Source organism: Pristiophorus japonicus, chromosome 1, assembly GCF_044704955.1.
Source record: "Pristiophorus japonicus isolate sPriJap1 chromosome 1, sPriJap1.hap1, whole genome shotgun sequence".
NCBI lineage: Eukaryota > Metazoa > Chordata > Chondrichthyes > Pristiophoridae > Pristiophorus > Pristiophorus japonicus.
The window spans coordinates 119,090,633-119,109,722 of record NC_091977.1 but is presented as its reverse complement, the minus strand read 5'-3'; the positions used below and the strand labels follow the sequence as shown (position 1 = coordinate 119,109,722).

The 19,090-nt window shown below is 44.1% G+C and overlaps 1 protein-coding gene across 2 annotated transcripts in view; it reads right to left on the bottom strand.

Moving 5' to 3' along the window:
* The window catches only part of LOC139265594 (protein prune homolog 2-like), an 808,581-nt gene that overhangs the window by 587,540 nt on the left and 201,951 nt on the right, over nt 1–19,090 (bottom strand). For both annotated transcript variants that reach the window (XM_070882707.1, XM_070882715.1), the window contains exon 2: nt 10,260–10,364. In XM_070882707.1, the coding sequence (XP_070738808.1) occupies nt 10,260–10,364 (105 nt within the window). The remainder of the gene's footprint in view (nt 1–10,259; nt 10,365–19,090) is intronic.

The window sequence follows — 19,090 nt, the reverse complement described above, 5'->3', positions numbered from 1 at the left end:
CGAGCCCGTACCCTTTGTGCCCAAGCAACCAGCTATGCCTTTCTGGCAGCTCCTGAAACATCGCAGATATAACGCTCTCGCGGAGCATGAAAGCATTGTGGATACCTGGGTATTTGGCATCCACTGCCATGATCCGATGCAAATCATCACAGACGAGCTGCACATTTAGGGAATGGAACCCTCTCCTGTTGCGATAAACCTGAGTCGTCCAAAGGTGCCCTCAAGACAATGTGGGTAAAGTCGATCGCACCCTGTACCTTTGGGAAGCCAGCAATTCTGAAGAACCCCATAGCGCTGTCTCGCATTGCCAGCATGGTCATGGGGAAATTGATGAACTGGTCCCTTTTGGCATACAGTGCAGCAATCACCTGTCTAATGCAGCAATGTGTGGCATGTTACGAGTTGCAGCACATGTCCCCAGTTGCTGCTTAAAATGAGCCAGAAGCATAGAAGGTAAGTGCTGCAGTGACCTTCATTTCCACAGGTAAAGCAGTGCTCCTGCCACTTCTTGGCTGTATGGCTGACCTAACTAGCTGGCAGATCCCTTGGGAGCACAGGTATTTAAGGAGGCTTCACAGGTTGGAGAGACACTCTGGAGACCTGCAATAAGGTCATACTTTACTTTGAGTTCACAGTGTTCAGTCTTACTTTCTCCATACACAACAACTGGCGACGACATACAGATAGCGAATCCAAAAATGCAGAGAACAGTGGGCATCCTGGAGAAATTTTCAGAGGGAGATGATTGGGAACCTTTTGTGGAGCGACTCAACCAATACTTCGTGGCCAACAAGCTGGATGGGGAAGAGAGCGCTGCCAAATGAATGGCATTCCTCCTCACCATCTGTGGGGCACCAACATATGGCCTCATGAAGAATCTGCTCAGTCCAGCGAAACCCATGGAGAAATCATACAGCATTTGAACCCGAAGGAAAGCATTCTGATGGTAAGGTACCGGTTCTACACCTACAAAAGGCCTGAAGGCCAGGATGTGGCGAGTTATGTCGCCGAACTAAGACGCCTTGCAGGACATTGCGAATTTTAAGGAGATTTGGAACACATGCTCAGAGACTTTTTCGGACTTGGCATTGGCCACGCAATCATACTTCGCAAACTTTTGACTGTAGAGACCCCAACCTTGAGTAAGGCCATAGCGATAGCCCAGGCGTTCATTGCCATCAGTGACAGTATGAAGCAAATCTCTCAGCACACCTGCAAGCTCTGGCTGGGTGTTTGCCTCCACACCTCCAGCATGAGCTGGAGGCCCCATTGTTGGAAACAAAAGGTCCATTACCAGTCGATCGTCTCTGACTGTCTCTGTAACTGTCCTTAAGCGCACCATTAACAGATGTTGATGGCCCCATTGTCCATTGCGATGGCATGAATTGCCGTTCAGCTAGCCATTTTCTCTGTTGAATTCCCCCTTTGGGTTCGACTACATGCTGGGGCATGTCCGATTGCCCTTCTCTTCCGAGAGAACTGTGTGCCGCGTTAACAATGTTGACTCCCTGGTCATTTGCCGCATTTGAGCCAAGATTTTTGTCATACGCCATTCTGGTCTCTTCCTCCCATGAGATAAATGTCTGGGCTATCAGAGCCACCGCTTCCAAGGTCAAGTCTTTGGTCTCAATCAGTTTCCTGAAAACCCCAGCGTGCTCGATGCCCTCAATAAAAAAGTCTCGCAGCATCTCCGCTCTGCAGGCATCGGTGAACTTACATAGGCTCACTAGTCGCCGGAGATCTGCCACGAAGTCAGGAACGCTTTGCCCTTCTCGCCGCCGGTGCGTGTAAAACCGATGTCTCGCCATGTGCATGCTGCTCGCCGGTTTAAGGTGTTCCCCGATCAACTTACTGAGCTCTTCGAACGTCTTGTCCGCTGGCTTCTCTGGCACTAGAAGGTCCTTCATCAGGGAGTAGGTTCTGGATCCACAAACCGTCAGATGAGCCCTGCGTTTGTCGGCCGAATCCTATCCCAACCATTCCTTAGTGACAAAACTTTGCTGTAGTCTCTCAATAAAGTCGTCCCAATCATCACCAACACAGTACCTCTCTTCTGTGCTGCTAGTGGCCATGCTCGCATGGTTTAAATCCCAGTTTCTTGTCGCCATTGATATGTCCTTACCATACAATATAAATGCACACGAGGCCCATACTTGAGAGAAGGTCACTCTGTGACCAGTTACCTTTATTACCAAGACCTCAAGTGATGAAGGTGGGTGGAGTTTCTACTTTTATACCTGAAAGTCCAGGTTAGGAGTGTCTCCCACAAGTTCACCCCCTCGTGGTCAATGTTCTCAAGGTGTACAACTTAGGTCAGCTTATACATGGGTTACAATGATAGTTGAATACATGACATCCATAAAGCTGGATCTGACTTCAGCCTACATGACGCAGGAACTGGAGGAATCATCAAAGGCCTTCACCTGCATCAACACGCACAAAGGTTATTTTGTTCATAACAAATGCCTGTTTGGAATCCGATCGGCGGCGGTGATATTCCAGAGAAACATGGAAAGCTTACTGAACTCGGTCCCACACACCGTGGTCTTCCAAGACGACATCTTGGTCACAGGTCGGAACACAGTCGAGCATCTGCAGAACCTGGAGGAGGTTCTTAGTCGACTCAACCGCATGGGGCTCAGATTAAAATGCTTGAAGTGCATTTTCCTGGCACCTGAAATGGAATTCCTGGGAAGGAGGATTGCGACGACGGCATCAGGCCCACCAACGCGAAGACGGAGGCAATGGACAACGTACCGAGGACACAGAACGTGACAGAGCTGCGGTTGTTCGTGGGACTCCTGAACTACATTGGTAACTTCTTACCGGGTCTCAGCACACTGTTAGAACCACTGCATGTCTTACTACGAAAAGGGGACGAATGGGGTTGGGGCAAAAGCCAAGAAAAAGCCTTTGTAAAAGCGAGAAAATTGTTATGCTCAAACAAATTGCTTATGTTGTATGATCCATGTAAGCATTTGGTACTAGCATGTGATGCGTCGTCATATGGCGTCGGGTGTTTATTCCAACACGCTAATGATTTCGGGAAACTGCAACCAGTTGCTTATGCATCCAGGAGTCTGTCTAAGGCTGAGAGAGCCATAGCATGATTGAGAAAGAGTTAGCGTGTGTCGATGGGGTAAAGAAAATGCATCAATACCTGTTTGGGCTAAAATTCGATTTGGAAACTGACCATAAGCCACTTATATCCCTGCTCTGCAAGAGTAAAGGGATAAATACCAACGCATCGGCCCACATGCAGACATGGGCGCTCACGTTGTCTTCATACAACTACGCCATCTGCCACAGGCCAAGCACAGAAAACTGCGCCGATGCTCACAGTAGGCTGCCATTGCCCACCACGGGGGTGGAAATGGCGCAGCCCACAGATCTAGCCATGGTTATGGAAGCATTTGAGAGAGAGCAATCACCCGTCACTGCCTGGCAGATCAAAACCTGGACAAGCCAGGACCCCTTATTATCTCTTGTCAAAAGCTGTGCGCTTCATGGGAGCTGGTCCAGTGTCCTAGTGGCAATGCAGGAAGAGATAAAACCATTCCAGCGGCGCAAAGATGAAATGTCTATACATGCAGACTGCCTTCTGTGGGGCAATCGAGTAGTGGTCCCCAAGAAGGGCAGAGACACCTTCATCAATGACCTGCACAGTACCCACCCAGGCATCGTAATGATGAAAGTGATAGCCAGATCCCACATGTGTTGGCCGGGTATCGATGCGGACTTAGAGTCCTGCGTTCACAGATGTAATACATGCTTGCAGTTAAGCAATGCACTCAGGGAGGCGGCGCTAAGTTTATGGTCTTGGCTCTCCAAACCGTGGTCGAGGGTACACGTTGACTATGCAGGCCCGTTCTTGGCTAAAATGTTCTTTGTGGTTGTAGACACGTACTCCAAGTGGATTGAATGTGAGATAATGTCGGCTAGCACGTCCGCTGCCGCTACTAAAAGCCTGCGGACAATGTTTGCCACACACGGCCTACCCGATGTCCTGGTAAGCAACAATGGGCCATTTTTTTCCAGTGCTGAGTGCAAAGAATTCATGACCCGTAACAGGATCAAACATGCCATATCTGCCCCATTTAAACCAGCGTCCAATGGTCAGGCAGAGAGAGCAGTGCAAACCATCAAGCAAGGTTTGAAGAGGGTAACTGAAGGCTCACTGCAGACTCGCCTATCCCGAGTCCTGCTTAACTACTGCATGAGACCTCACTCACTCACAGGGATCCCACCTGCTGAACTGCTCATGAAAAGTGCACTTAAGACAAGGCTCTCGTTAGTTCACCCTGATCTACATGAAAAGGTAGAGAGCAGGCGGCTTAAAAAAAGTGCATACCATGATAGCGCAAATGCGTCACGCGAGATTGAAATCAATGATCCTGTATTTGTACTAAATTATGGACAAGGTCCCAAGTGGCTTCCCGACGCTGTCGTGGCCAAAGAGGGGAGCAGGGTGTTTCGGGTCAAACTTTCAAATGGACTCATTCACTGGAAACACTTGGATACTACCAAATCAAACTCAGATTCATGGACTATCCTGAACAACCCACCTTGGACCCTACCAGTGGCAACCGGCACCACGGGTGACCACAAAGCAGAACTCATCATCCACAGCAACCCAGCAGGGCCCAACAAATGATTCAACAACACCAGCTTTCACACCGAGATGATCAACCAGGGCAAGGGCCCCAGATCAACTCACATTGTAAGTAGTTACACTATTGACTTTGTTGTTATATATGTATACTTGTATTTACTCTGTACAGCCACCAGAGGGCTCATCCCCTGGAGTCCCAAGGGATCCCATAATCCGAGAACAAACCAGCACCTGCGCCACTCACCAATGTTTGCAACCAGCAGCAGCGTAGTGGAGCATTTGGAAAGCAGTGACAGGATCGGTCCAAGTCAGCATGGATTTATGAAGGGGAAATCATGCTTGACAAATCTTCTGGAATTTTTTGGGGATGTAACTGGCAGAGTGGACAAGGGAGAACCAGTGGATGTGGTGTATTTGGACTTTCAAAAGGCTTTTGACAAGGTCCCACACAAGAGATTGGTGTGCAAAATCAAAGCACATGGTATTGGGGGTAATATATTGACGTGGATAGAGAACTGGTTGGCAGACAGGAAGCAGAGTCGGGTCCTTTTCAGAATGGCAGGCAGTGACTAGTGGAGTGCCGCAGGGCTCAGTGCTGGGACCCCAGCTCTTTACAATATACATCAATGATTTGGATGAAGGAATTGAGTGTAATATCTCTAAGTTTGCAGATGACACTAAACTGGGTGGCATTGTGAGCTGTGAGGGGGATGCTTAAGAGGCTGCAGGGTGGCTTAGACAGGTTAGGTGAGTGGGCAAATGCATGCAGATGCAGTATAATGTGGATAAATGTGAGGTTATCCACTTTGGTGGCAAAAACACGAAGGCAGAATATTATCTGAATGGTGGCAGATTAGGAAAAGGGGAGGTGCAACGAGACCTGGGTGTCATGGTTCATTGAAAGTTGGCATACAGGTGCAGAAGGTGGTAAAGGCGGCAAATGGTATGTTGGCCTTTATAGCTAGGGGATTTGAGTATAGGAGCAGGGAGGTCTTACTGCAGTTGTACAGAGCCTTGGTGAGGCCTCACCTGGAATATTGTGTTCAATTTTCATCTCCTAATCTGAGGAAGGCCGTTCTTGCTATTGAGGGAGTGCAGCGAAGATTCACCAGACTGATTCCCGGGATGGCAGGACTGACATATGAGGATAGACTGGATCAACTGGGCCTTTATACTTTGGAGTTTAGAAGGATGAGAGGGGATCTCATTGAAACATACAAGATTCTGACAGGACGGGACAGGTTAGATGCGGGAAGAATGTTCCCGATGTTGGGGAAGTCCAGAACCAGGGGACAGAGTCTTAGGATAAGGGGTAGGCCATTTAGGACTGAGATGAGGAGAAACTTCTTCACTTAGAATTGTTAACCTGTGGCATTCCCTGCCACAAAGAGTTGTTGATGCCAGTTCATTGGATGTATTCAAGAGGGAGTTAGATATGGCCCTTACAGCTAAAGGGATCAAGGGGTATGGAGAGAAAGCAGGAAAGTGGTACTGAGGGAATGATCAGCCATGGTCTTATTGAATGGTGGTGCAGGCTCGAAGGGCCGAATGGCCTACTGCTGCACCTATTTTCTATGTTTCTAACAACCACCATATAAAAGCAGGGAAGTCTTGCTACAGCTACAGCTATACAGGGTATTGGTGAGGCCACACCTGGAATACTGCATGCAGTTTTGGTTTCCATATTTACGAAAGGATATACTTTCTTTGGAGGCAGTTCAGAGAAGGTTCATTAGGTTGATTCCGGAGATGAGGGGGTTGACTTATGAGGAAAGGTTGAGTAGGTTGGGCCTCTACTCATTGGAACTCAGTAGAATCAGAGGTGATCTTATCAAAATATATAAGATTATGAGGGGGCTTGACAAGTTGAATGCTGAGAGGATGTTTCCACTGATGGGGGAGACTAGAACTAGAGGGCATGATCTTAGAATAAGGGGTTTCCCATTTAAAACTGAGATGAGGAGAAATTTCTTCTCTGAGGGTTGTAAATCTGTGGAATCCGATGCCTCAGAGAGCTGTGGCAGCTGGGACATTGAATAAATTTAAGACAGAAATAAACAGTTTCTTAAACGATAAGGGGATAAGGGGTTATGGGGAGCGGGCAGGGAAGTGGAGCTGAGTCCATGATCGGATCAGCCATGATTTTATTGAATGGCGGAGCAGGCTTGCGGGGCAATATGGCCTACTCCTGTTCCTATTTCTTATGTTCTTATGTTCTTATGATGCAGTTCGTGAGCTTGAGGAAGGAGGGATGGAAAGGAAGTTGCATTTATATAATACCTTTCAGATCCTCGGTATATTCCTCATTGCTTAAAAGCCAATAAATTACTACTTGAAGTTTAAGCACTGTTGTTATGCAGGCAAGCACTGCAGCAAATTTCCACACAGTTAAGTCCCACAAACTGCAATGGCATAAATGACTAGCTAATCTTTTATGGTGGCAGGATATTTTACATCCACCAGCAGCAAGCAAGCAAAGTCTTAGTTTAACATCTCATACAAAAGACAGCACCTTCCTTTAGTACTGCACTGAAGTTTTGGCCTAGATTATGTGATCTATGTTATGTCTGATGAACACCCATTGGTGTAGTAATGTAATGACTGCTTTTATTTCAGACTAACGCTGTTAATTGCCATTAGTAGCAACTGCAAATTCTGGCCCAATGTCTTTGAGATATAAAGTTGAACCGAGGCGCCGTCTGTCTTTTCAGATGACCCTTAATGATTCCGTGGCACTCTTTGAAAAACAGAGAAGTTTTCCCGGTGCCCTAGCCAACATTTACGCCTCAACCAAACCACTAAAAAAAGATTACAGTGAAACCTGTAAATTAGGGTCACCGGAGGGACTTGCATCAGGTGTCCTTTATTTACATGTGTCCTTATTTTCAAAATGGTCATTGCATGTACAGTAAACAGGATGAGCTAAATATCCCATGATTGGCTACATCTCCTGCAGCGTTCCTTCTTTTTTCTGCTCTCATCTAGGATTGTGCCTAATTCTTGAGCCCTGCCAACGGGATGTGATTTGAGTTCTATTTTCTGGGTTCTATTGTTGGGTTTCCCAGTTCAGTTCCATCCTGGGGTCCTTTTCCATTGAGGGAGAGATGTTCTGATTCTGGGATCTGCTACATTGGCAGCCTGCATTTTTGGGCAAAAATTCCAACCACCAGGAGACCACCTGTGAGCAGGTGAAGAGAGAAAACCAAGAAATCACTGCACAGGAGGAGGCCTTCAGCCCCTGGATGCTGGCGCTCTCTCCTGTTACCCACAAATCCTTCTATATTGCTCCTTTTCAGATATTTATCCCCTTCCCTTTCATATTAAACATTAGTCTCTACCTCTATAGCCACAGGTGGTAAAAAACCCACAATTTAATAGCACTCAGTTTAAGATCCTTCCTCCCCCTTGGATCTTCCACTTTACGAGCTGCTCCTCTCTCAGTGTTGATTCCACTCCCTCCATGTTGGTGCTGCTGCTGTTCCTTGCTCTGAAGAGAATGATGGTGCCCATCCCCAGCTCCTCTGCTTGAGTCCCAATCTCCCGACTCCTAGTACCCCTCTCTCTGCTGAGTCATTGTTCCCCAATCTATCCCCCAAGCCTCCATTTCCATCTCTACCTACCCCCGATTTCTGAATGTGCCCCCCACCCCCACACCCCCTGATTTCAGAGACCCTCTCCGAATATCAGACCCCTCCAAATGCTGAGAAGCCCTCCTAAAGCTCACAGGCCCTCAAATCTGAGACTCCTCCACATGAGATCCTGTCCTGAACGTCGACACCCACGATTCCCGACACTATAATCCCCGCCCGATTGCGCACCAGATTGTAATGGCTCTCTGCAGCGGTGGTCGAGTGACATCAGGGAACATGGGACGGGAGGGGGCAAATTAATGCGATGATCACCACGTAAATAAACCAGAGGCACCGCCTTGGATAGCCATGCCCCAATTTGAGAGAATACCGGTCCTGCTCGTGCAGTTCCCAGCTTTTGTGGAAAGGGGAGTTCTTTACCCAGCATCCATAGTGACAGAGAAATCACTCTATATTGGGATAAAGATGTGCCAGCATTCAATCCCAGAGACGGAGCGGTTTCTTTACCACTAAGTAAAGTGATCCTCATTCCATTAATGCCATTATTTTTCACCCTTAACTGTCTCACAGTTACCTGCATACCTGGTGTTTTCAGTTGCAAACAGACTTGGTGCATTGAAGGTTGTTCATAGTTTGTAACTTGCGCGTGTCCATGGTTTCAAGGTGCATCTCGGGTCTATTATAATGCAAGTTATTTGGGATTGTCAATAACTACCCGTTTTTTGCACATGTCCGTTTGTACAGGTTTTATTGTATTTGGTTATTTATCTCATTGGTGTTTGTGGGACCTTGCAGTACGCACAATTGACTGCTGCGTTTCCGTACAGTACTACATTGATTACACTTCAAAAGTACTTAATTGGCTGTGAAGCACTTGGGAAAGGCACTTTATAAATGCCAAGTTTTTTCTTTCTTAAAAATTCTAATCAAAAAAGGCAAAAGAGCATAAAAATAGATCCCCACAATATGCTGGAAAAAGCTTTCCTCCTTTAAGAGCTCCCCTGTATATGTGCAATCCCATTAAAAAGAATGCAAAGATCTAGAAGACCAATTTCAATATAGCTTGTAAGAATACAAAAGAAGAAATAGAAACAGCAGTAGACCATTTGGACCTTTGTGCCTACTCCACCATTCAATAAGATCATGGCTTATCTTCAAACTCAACTCCACGTTCCAACATTATCCCAATATCTCTTGGGTCTCTTAATATTCAAAAATCTATCAACCCCTGTCTTGAATATACTCAATGACTGAGCATTCACAGCCTTCTGGGGTAGAGTATTCTAAAGATTCACAACCCTTTGATTCAATAAATTTCTCTTCATCCTAATTCTAAATGGCCGACCCTTATTCTGAGACCGTGACCCCTATTTCTGGACTCCCCAGCCTGGGGAAACAACTTCTCAGCATCTACCTTGTCATGCCCCTTAAGAATTTTATACTTTCAATGAGATCACCTCCTTTTCTTCTAAACTCCAGGAAATATAGGTCTAGTCTACTCAATCTCTCCTCATAGGATAATCCCCCCACTCTCCCCATCCCAAGAATCAGTTGAGTGAACCTTTGTTGCATTCCCTCTAAGGCAAGTATATCCTTCCTTAGGTAAGGAGACCAAAACTGTACAGAGTACTGCAGGTATGGTCTCACCAATGTACTATATAATTGCATTAAGACATCTTTACTCTTGTACTCCAATCCTTTTGTAAGAAAGGCCAACATACCATTTGCTTTCCTAATTGCTTGCTGTACCTGTATGTTAACTTGCAGTGATTCGTGTACAAGGACACCCAGGCACATCTGACCACCACCATTTCCCTTTACACCAGCCTCAAATAGAAGCCAGAAGCTAGCTGCTGCAAACATTCCCACCACTGGAAAATCCACCTATCATCTTTGTACCACAGTGCAAGAGATAGCCAGTTAGCTTTACTTTGTGGTCCATCACTCCTGCTTGCAGCATAATCTCCTATATTTTTATATACATACAAACAATGGCTTTTTGATTTATAGAAAATGCATGTACAAAACTGTCTCTGTATTTTATATAATTCCTGTACCTTATAAAGGAAGTAAGCATAGGCTAAGGCTGAAACAGCAGAGTCCAGGTCGCATTCTCGGTCTCCAAGTACAGCATGAACTCTGGGTAGATCATTTTTTTTAATCTGAAAAAGACAGATTGCCAAGTCAACATGATATAATCAAGTCCAATGTTTGCATACACATAATAATATTTATATTGCGCCTTTAATGTAGTAAAACATCCCAAGGCACTTCACAACAGTGTTACAGTCAAACAGATAAATTTTACACTGAGCCACAGAAGAAATTAAGGCAGATGATCAAAAGCTTGTTTAAAGAGATAGGTTTTAACAAGTGTCTTAAAGGAGGAAAGAGAGATAGAGAGGCATAGAGGTTTAGGGAGGGAGTTCTCGAGCTTAGGGCCCAGGCAGCTGAAGGCACGTCCACTGATGGTTGAGCGGTTATAATGAGGGATGTTCAAGAGGCCAGAATTTGAGGAGCACAGACATCTTGTGGGATTGTGAGGCTGAAAAAGATTACAGAGACAGTGAGAGTTAAATCCACGGAGTGATTTGTAAACAAGGATGAGAATTTTGAAATCGAGGCGTTGTTTAATTGGGAGCCAATGTAGGTCAGAAAGCACAGGGGTAATAGATGATCTTGACTTGGTGCAGGCTAGTTAGTACACTGGCTGCTGAGTTTTGGATGACTTCAAGTAGTGTGGAATGTGGAAGGCCGGCCAGGAGTGAGTTGGAGTAGTCACATCTAGAGGTAACAAAGGCATGAATGAGGGTTTCAGCAGCAGAAGAGCTGAGGTAGGGGCGGAGGCGGGCAATGTTACGGAGGTGGAAAAAGGCGGTTTTAGATATGCCGCGGATATGTAGCTGGAAACACATTTCGGGGTCAAATATGACACCTAGGTTGCGAACAGTCTTGTTCACCCTCAGTTTGATACTAGCGAAAGGGATGGAGTCAGTGGTTAGGGAACGCAGTTTGTGGCAGGGACCAAAGATAATGGCTTCGGTCTTCCCAATATTTAATTGGAGAAAATTTCTGCTCATCCAGTACTGGATGTCGGACAAGCAATCTGACAATTTAGATACCAAGCAGGGGTCAACAGAAGTGGAGGAGAGGTAGAGCTGGGTGTCGTCTGCGTACATGTGGAAACTGACTCCATGTTTTCAGATGATATCGCCAAGGGGCAGCATATAGATGAGAAATAAGAGGGTACCAAGGACAGATCCTTGGGGGACACCAGAGGCAACAATGCGGGAGTGGGAAGAGAAGCCATTGCTGCAGATTTTCTCGATAAGAATGGAACCAGGCGGGTGCAGTCACATCTAGCTGGACATTGGTGGAGAGGCGTTGGAGGAGGATGGAGTGGTCAACTGTGTCAAAAGCACGTATATATATATTAATCGATTTCTTCGTGTATTTTGCAGAGGTAAATAGATCAGATAAATATTTACCAACTACGAGGAAAATGAATAAAGAGTGGAGAGAACAAATAAATTCAGACAAAACATTTTACTGTTTAGCTGTAAGTACCCCAAAGGATAAATGGTATCGTGCTAAAATAACAATCACATTCATCAACTGGGATAGACTAAAATAAACTGGATCAAATCTCTTATAAGTGGTTCAGTTCATCTAATAGATGACGGTACAGAATCTAGCTAGGTTTCTGCCTAAACTTGATTTTCCACCTTGCTGAAACTAAATGGAGTATTTACTGAGAGGTAGAAAAAAAAATTCACACCCATTTTAACCACAAGTTTTTGTACAAAGTCTTTTGTTCTCTTCTTGTGTAAATTAGCTGTGTGCGATTAGCACACAATTATATAAACAATCCAAAACATATGAGTAAGATTGCTATTAAGATTAAGTAATGATCCAAACTCAGTGATTCACTGCCTATTCAATTCAGGCACTTCGAGTTCACTTAACCTATCTCGTTGTTTGCAAAGGGGAAATTTACTTCTGCATGCACAACATCTATTTTTCTTTCCTACTATAAATGCTTTTTTTCCATCATGGAAGATTGCAAGTTTTGGAATTCATTTCCCTCCCTCCCTCCCTCTTTCTCTGGTAATCTAGGGGGCAAGTTTCGGGCCTCCTTCAGAACGGCACACCTCCGAGAGGCACGCCTGTTTCGTGGAATAAAAAGTGCACCTAATGCCTACCTCAGTATTCTGCACTCCGAATCGGGCCCGTTCCAGCTTGGCATGGCGTACAAGCATCTGCGGGGGGGGGGGCGGAGCCAAAGCGTGGCGCCGAAGATCTGCCGGCAGGGGGGTGTGACTACCTCACAGCAGCAGATTTCGTGCCAGCAGCCCCGCGCATGCGGCTCAGAGGCTGCTGCTGCCGTCGCTGTGGGCAACCTGATGCCGTCCCGGCCCCCTGGCCAAACGGCCCAAGTCTGTTGCTTCAGACAGGTAGGAAAATTCAATGTATCTTTTATTTGCTTTATTTATCATTTATTATTCAGGATGGCTCTTTATTTGTCGAAGTGAAAGTGTTAAATGCTTGTAAAATTCCATAATCTCCCTTCTCCCCGCTCCCCCCCCCCCCCCCCCACACACACATCTCGTTCCCTGCGCCTAATTTCTAAAGTGTAGGCAAGATTTTTCTGAGTGTACAAACATCTACACTTACTCCATTCTCAGTTAATTTGGAGTAAGTTTTCGCTGCCTAAACTTGCAAAACAGGCGTAAGTGGCTCGACACGCCTCCTTTTGAAAAAAAAAATCTGTTCTAAAATGAAACTATTCGAACTCGCTAGAACTGGAGCAAACCAAATGCCGAGAATTGCAATTTCTAAGATGCTCCATTCTAACCTAGTTGCTCAAAAAAAATAGGAGCAACTCAGGCCGAAACTTGAGCCCCTAGAGAGAGAATTTGGCATGGTGGCTTGAATTACATCCATTTTTGTATGTGGGTTGTGCTCCTTTTAAATATGGAATTCAAACTGACTATATTTTTAAACTGTTGGATATTTACATAGGAACAGAAATAGGCCATTCCAGCACTTGAGTCTGTTGCACCATACAATTAGATCATTGCTGATTTGCATCTTAACCAGTTTACCCGCCTTGGTTCCATACCCTTACGTAAAATTCTATCAATCACTGTTTTGAAATTTTCAATTAACCTAGCCTCAGCACCCTTTTGAGGGAAAAGTTCCAGATTTCTACTACCCTGTGTGAAGAATTGCTTCCTGAAAGCACCCCTGAATGGTCTAGCACTAATTATAAGGTTATACCCTCTTGTTCTGGACTGAAATATTTTCTCTCTATCTACCCTATCCAATCCTTTAATTATCTTAATCACCTCAATTAGATCACATCTTAATCTTCTATACTCAAGGGAACACAAGCTTAGTCTTTGTCTTTGCTACCGAGCCTCATAAATTAACTCTGTGAACCCCAGTATAATTCTGATGAATCTGCACTGCACCCCCTCCAATGCCAATATATCATTCCTGATTTGCAGTGTCCACAACTGAATGCAGTACTCTAGATGTGGTCCAACCAGAGCTTTAAACAACTGTAGAATAATTTCCAAGTTTATCAGTGTGGAAAACTAATCAACCGCTTGTCTACAAGCTAAGAAAATGTATTACAAACTAATTGAGCTCCTATTGTTCACAGATTAAAGTCTGTATCTCTCTGTGTAACTTTGCTGCTGCTAAATATCACAAAAGTGGGATAAAAAAAATAAACATTTTGTAGTTGTATGTATTTTGAGCACATCACTGCATACATATAACAAAAGAAAATGAATCTGGATTTAGAAAATGATTGTGATCAAGAGAAAATATCTCCAATTGAACTAGCCCTCTGCTGAAAATAGGTGCAGTGGCAGATATTGACAACTGAGTTGATAACAACATTATCAATGACCCAAAAGTCAACTTTAAGCTCAACACCAATGCACAAGCCAATGTCATGGCACAGTAGAACAGCAAAATTCAGCACAATAATAGGTTAATAGGTTTGACATGTTAGAAATAGCCAATGTATGGCGATCTCTGGTCACTTTAATAATCAGGATAGACTGTAAACCAATATGGCGGGTATATTGGCCTGGAAATTCCGGCTTCCCCGGGTCTGTACGGAGTGTCTCTGGACCCGCGAAAGCACCGCAAAAGCCGGTTTTCAGCGCACAATGCACATGCGCTGAAAACCGGCTTTTCCGATTCGTCAAGCTGGAGCTTGACAGACGTATCTCGGGAGCGAGGACAGTTGCAAGGGCAAGATTGCAGAATTTGCCCATATCTTGCCCAGCAAATGTCCTGAAAACTCTTGTGCCTGATAAAAGTAGACGCATAGCCTACTTTTACTGGCATAAGAGTTTTAAAATATATAAAAACATGATAAATTAAATTTTAAAAACTAATTTTATTGTTAAACCCGCCCCCCCCCACTATGCTAAGTTTATTTTAAACTATAATTTTTTTAATTTTCTAAAAAATCTGAATTTTTTTTCTCCAAGACATTTATTAACTTTAATTTCAATTAATTTTAATTATATGAGGTGTGTTTTTTATTTTTTATTATGGTGTTTAGTGTGTTTGTTTATTTTCTCATTAATAGCAATGAGAACTCGTAGATGTGGAGTTCTCATTGCTATTAATGAGAATGCTGTGGAATACTGTACCTGATTGGTTGTGCAGTCACACGTGACTGCATCTTCTGCATGGGAACCTGGAGGATGGGAGCGTGCTTCGCAGCGCGGGAAGAGAAGGCTCCCCACCAGAATCCCACACTCCTCTGGAACCACCAGGTAAATTCGTAAAAATTCTCCGGTCAGAGGCGTTCGTCCGAAAGAAGCCTCCGAACGGAATTTCAGGGCCATTGTGTTTAGTCAGAGTTTAAAACAGAATATAACACATTAGGTATACAGCAAAAACATACGACCATGGTAAGTAGCTGGTGCGAATCCATTGGACAAATGGCTGGCGCACATGAGCAGTTCTCTGGCTTGCGGTCTCCCTTTTGTCTAGCGCCTCCTTCCGTGAGCATGGGATCACTCTCGAACAGAGTGTTCGACCAGCCCAACTTTGGTTCTTCCCTCCACCGTCTGCACTGAAAAGCTCTCTAGGTGTCCCTTTTATTCTCTTTTTAGGGATGGGCCTGAAGTGACACGACCTTTTAACCTATAGAGGTTCCTCTAAAAACTCAGTACCCAATGGGGCTTTGAGTTTTTTGTCTTGATTCTCAAATCAAAGCCCTCCCTAAAGATGTCTCATGTTCTTGTCCACGTGTTTTTTCCTGTTTATACTTACTAAAAGTTTTTCCTTTGGAATTTGACTTATCTCTCTCATCCCTATCATCTAAGGTATAATCAGCGCAAGTCCTAGCCCTCTACCCTCTCAATCATGAGGCCCAAGTCAGAGAACTGTGTTACTTCAATCGGTCGTTACCTGCTTTATTACCGAGCCAGCTGCTTTGTTTATGTTAACTGTCCAACTTCCTTCATTCCAAGTCTTCCTATACTCATTGGTGCCGAAATTGCTCTCCGCCCGAAACAGGTCGCACCTGCCACTCTTGAAATGCATGGGGCAGACAATCTGGAGAAATTCAGCTTTATCGATGATGTTTCCAGTCGGAGCGGCGTTAGTGTGGGGAGAGGGGCGGGAGTATGGTCAGATCGGTGTAGCCGCCACTAGCGGGGCAGAAGTGGGGGCAGGTCGGAGTGGCCAACGCTCCAAGTCATCAGCGTGCTGGTGCATCAAACATCCCTCCCCTTCAATTAAAGGGGAAGGCCTCTGTGAACTCTGCAGCCACTTCAGTGGCAAACATTGGGCCACCAGGGAAGGTTTCGGCCGGGCCAGCGGCCTGGCACCCAGTCGGCCAACAAAAAAAAATATTGAGTTGCTGGCAGCGCCACCACCCCTTTAAGGGCGGGTACCGACAGCAAAAGCTGTCAGTGGCACCAACCAGTGGCGGTGCCGTTTCCGTGGGGCAATTTAAAAACAGGGCAAATTCCCGTGGGACAATTTTGGAAAAGGATCACCGCCAGTCGGTAAGGGATCGGCACATGCATGAAGCGGCGGGAAAACGGGCAGAGCAGTCCTCTACATCTCTCCAAAAGTAAAGGAGGGCAATATTCAAAATGGCAGCCCCTCCACGGCGACTCGTCGCCAGTCTGCACCGACCCGTGGCCGCTTTCAGGCGGCCATAGGCCTTATACAAAGGAGAATTTCGACCCCATTAACTGTTCATTATTTTCGCAAGCAGTTGTGTTAAACTAACTTCAATTCCTATCGTAGCATTATAGCTTGATCGTTAATAATAATAATATAGAGCTTAGTTGGTTAAATTAAAGATACATAAACAAAATTGAAGTCTTAACTTGAAAACAGGTAATGGTTGTCAGAGTGAAAAATGCTATATCATCTATAGGAAACAAAAATATTCGCACATTCCAAGCATCTATTTAGTCTGAGGAGACTTGTCTCCAGTTCACCACAACCATTTAAATATAGCATTATTCACGTTACAGTTTTGTTCGCATAACCATATACATTTGGACACCCTTGATTTCAGGCACCAGCTTATCAAACTGGTAACATTTATCAAACATAAAGTAATGCCAGACAAACCAAGCTGCCAGCCATTAGGGAAATGCATACATTTTGAAATTCCATTTGGTGAATCGTGGGTTGGTGCGGGGTGCGGGGGTATGGAGGGATAATTTTTCAATTTTTATGTGTGTTTTTTGTCAATAAAAAAAATGTCTTTAATTCAATAAATTGTGTGTGTCTTCTCTCTTAGTTAGTTATCAACTATACAGATGTTATTCCATATTTGAGCATTCTATTAATGACGAGTACTTTAGTAACACCTTCTAATAAATTCTATTATATAAAACCTATTCACTAAAAATCTATATAAAACCTATTCACTAAAAACGTAATAATACCTATATAAAAATTACTGCTCTCATCCCCATTAAATTCAATTATATAAAACCTAATTATATAAAACCAAACATAATGACAACTATATGAAAACTTACAGCTCTCAGTAAATTATACTATATAAAACCTATATAATAAAAATAACGTAATAATACCTGTTTATATTCCCTGTCTCAATATTCTGAGTACAACTAGCTCTCTAATTAAATCACAATTAATCCTCTACCCTTCCAGTGAAGTCAAAATGGCGTCCGTAGTGTCCATTTTCCTTCTCTTAGACCCAGAAAAAGCAGATATTTCTCAGCACTGTTTTGGGCCTTACATCGGCCCAGCGAAGTGCCGGCTCCGTGCTGAAACTTGGGATGGGCCTTGTGTGGGCTCTAATTTCGACGATTTTCTTGGCGATCAAAGTGGAAACTTAGGCACCTGTTTTCCGGGCGATATTTTGGGCCTAGTTTCCACTTTTTGCTCAAAATGGGCGATAGAGGTCCGTTTTGGGCCATATATGGGCCATAACTGGGCGATGTGAAGTGAAAAATCTCGCCCAATGTTTCTTACTGAACCAAATGCTGTAACAAATTTGTCTTTGTCTTACATCTGTGTTATTTGTGGCAGTTAAATCATGGTCACTTCAAAAGATCTGTTATAGGCCGGCCCACTAGAAATCTGTATAAAGATCAGTGAAACCTTTGGATTTTTGAAGAATTTCTGTCTTGGGTGGCTAAGAACAGAACTTCCCCTGCATATGCCGTAATAAAAATCGTTCCAAACCTATCAAGAGCATCGATCCATTAGTTCAATGGATCCGCTCGAGAGAAAGGGAGATTTTTCCACAACATTCTACTTTTTAAAAACTCTTACACTGGTAAAAGCAGGCCTTACGCTTTTGCCGGGCATAAGAATTTCAAGGGCAGTCGCTGGGCAGAAGTTGGACAAATAGCACAACTCCGCCAGCAAATGCTCATTTCGGTCAGATTCGTACGATCTGTCCAGAATCTCGCAAATTACGGATTTCAGCACATGCACAATGCATGCCTAAACCCAGAACTTGCCAGGTCCCTACAACCGCGTGCACACCTTGTATACGCCCATAGGGACCGCAAATTCAGCCCCGTTAATTTAATGGTGAATGTGGTGAGGATGTGAGAAATATGCACGGCTGCCCTCAGAATTATTTTGGTGGAATGTCATTGGGGAGAAAAGTTTTAGGCATTTTAGGCAATATGATTCACTAAATAGCAAATAATCTGTTAGAAAATAGAAAAAACAATACAGGAAATTCTCGTTTATCCGGATCGCTCGGGATTCAGCAATTCCGGGTAAACAAATTCTCCGATAGGGCGAATTTACATTTTAAAGGTGATAGAACCACCCACGAAGATTTAGTTCAAGTTATTTGAACGTGAACGTAATAAAATAAATGAAAATTGATTCATAACGTTTTGAAATTAAAAATTATTTCATTCTGTTAAAACTGAGATTGATTTTTTAAATAGCGATCTTATATCTGCTTGTTTAAATGAATTCATTTTCTTAATTAAAATGTTGCGGATGATATGAGTTTGCAGAACCTCGTGAGAAGTAAAATGAGAATTCTCCTCAAAAAAACCAACAACATATTTCATTGCTTCTTCCAACTTCATATTCATCCATTAAAGTTCGCACACTTCTGCCAGCTTCAGATTTCTTTATAATTTCTAATTTCTGCTGAATGCTCAATATTTTTTGTTTCCTTTTAGTGCTGTCACAAGACATTTTAAATTGTACACCCGACTGCTTGAACTGCTTTCAATGCGTGTGACAGTTGAAATGTGAGAAAGAAGTCCATGCCTGCGTCAATTTATGTGTAATTGAGCAACCTGTTCACATTTGCGATAGTTGAAGTGAGCGAGATATTCACGTGCGTGACAGTTATTTTAAATTCCGTTACGGCGGGTTTTCCGTT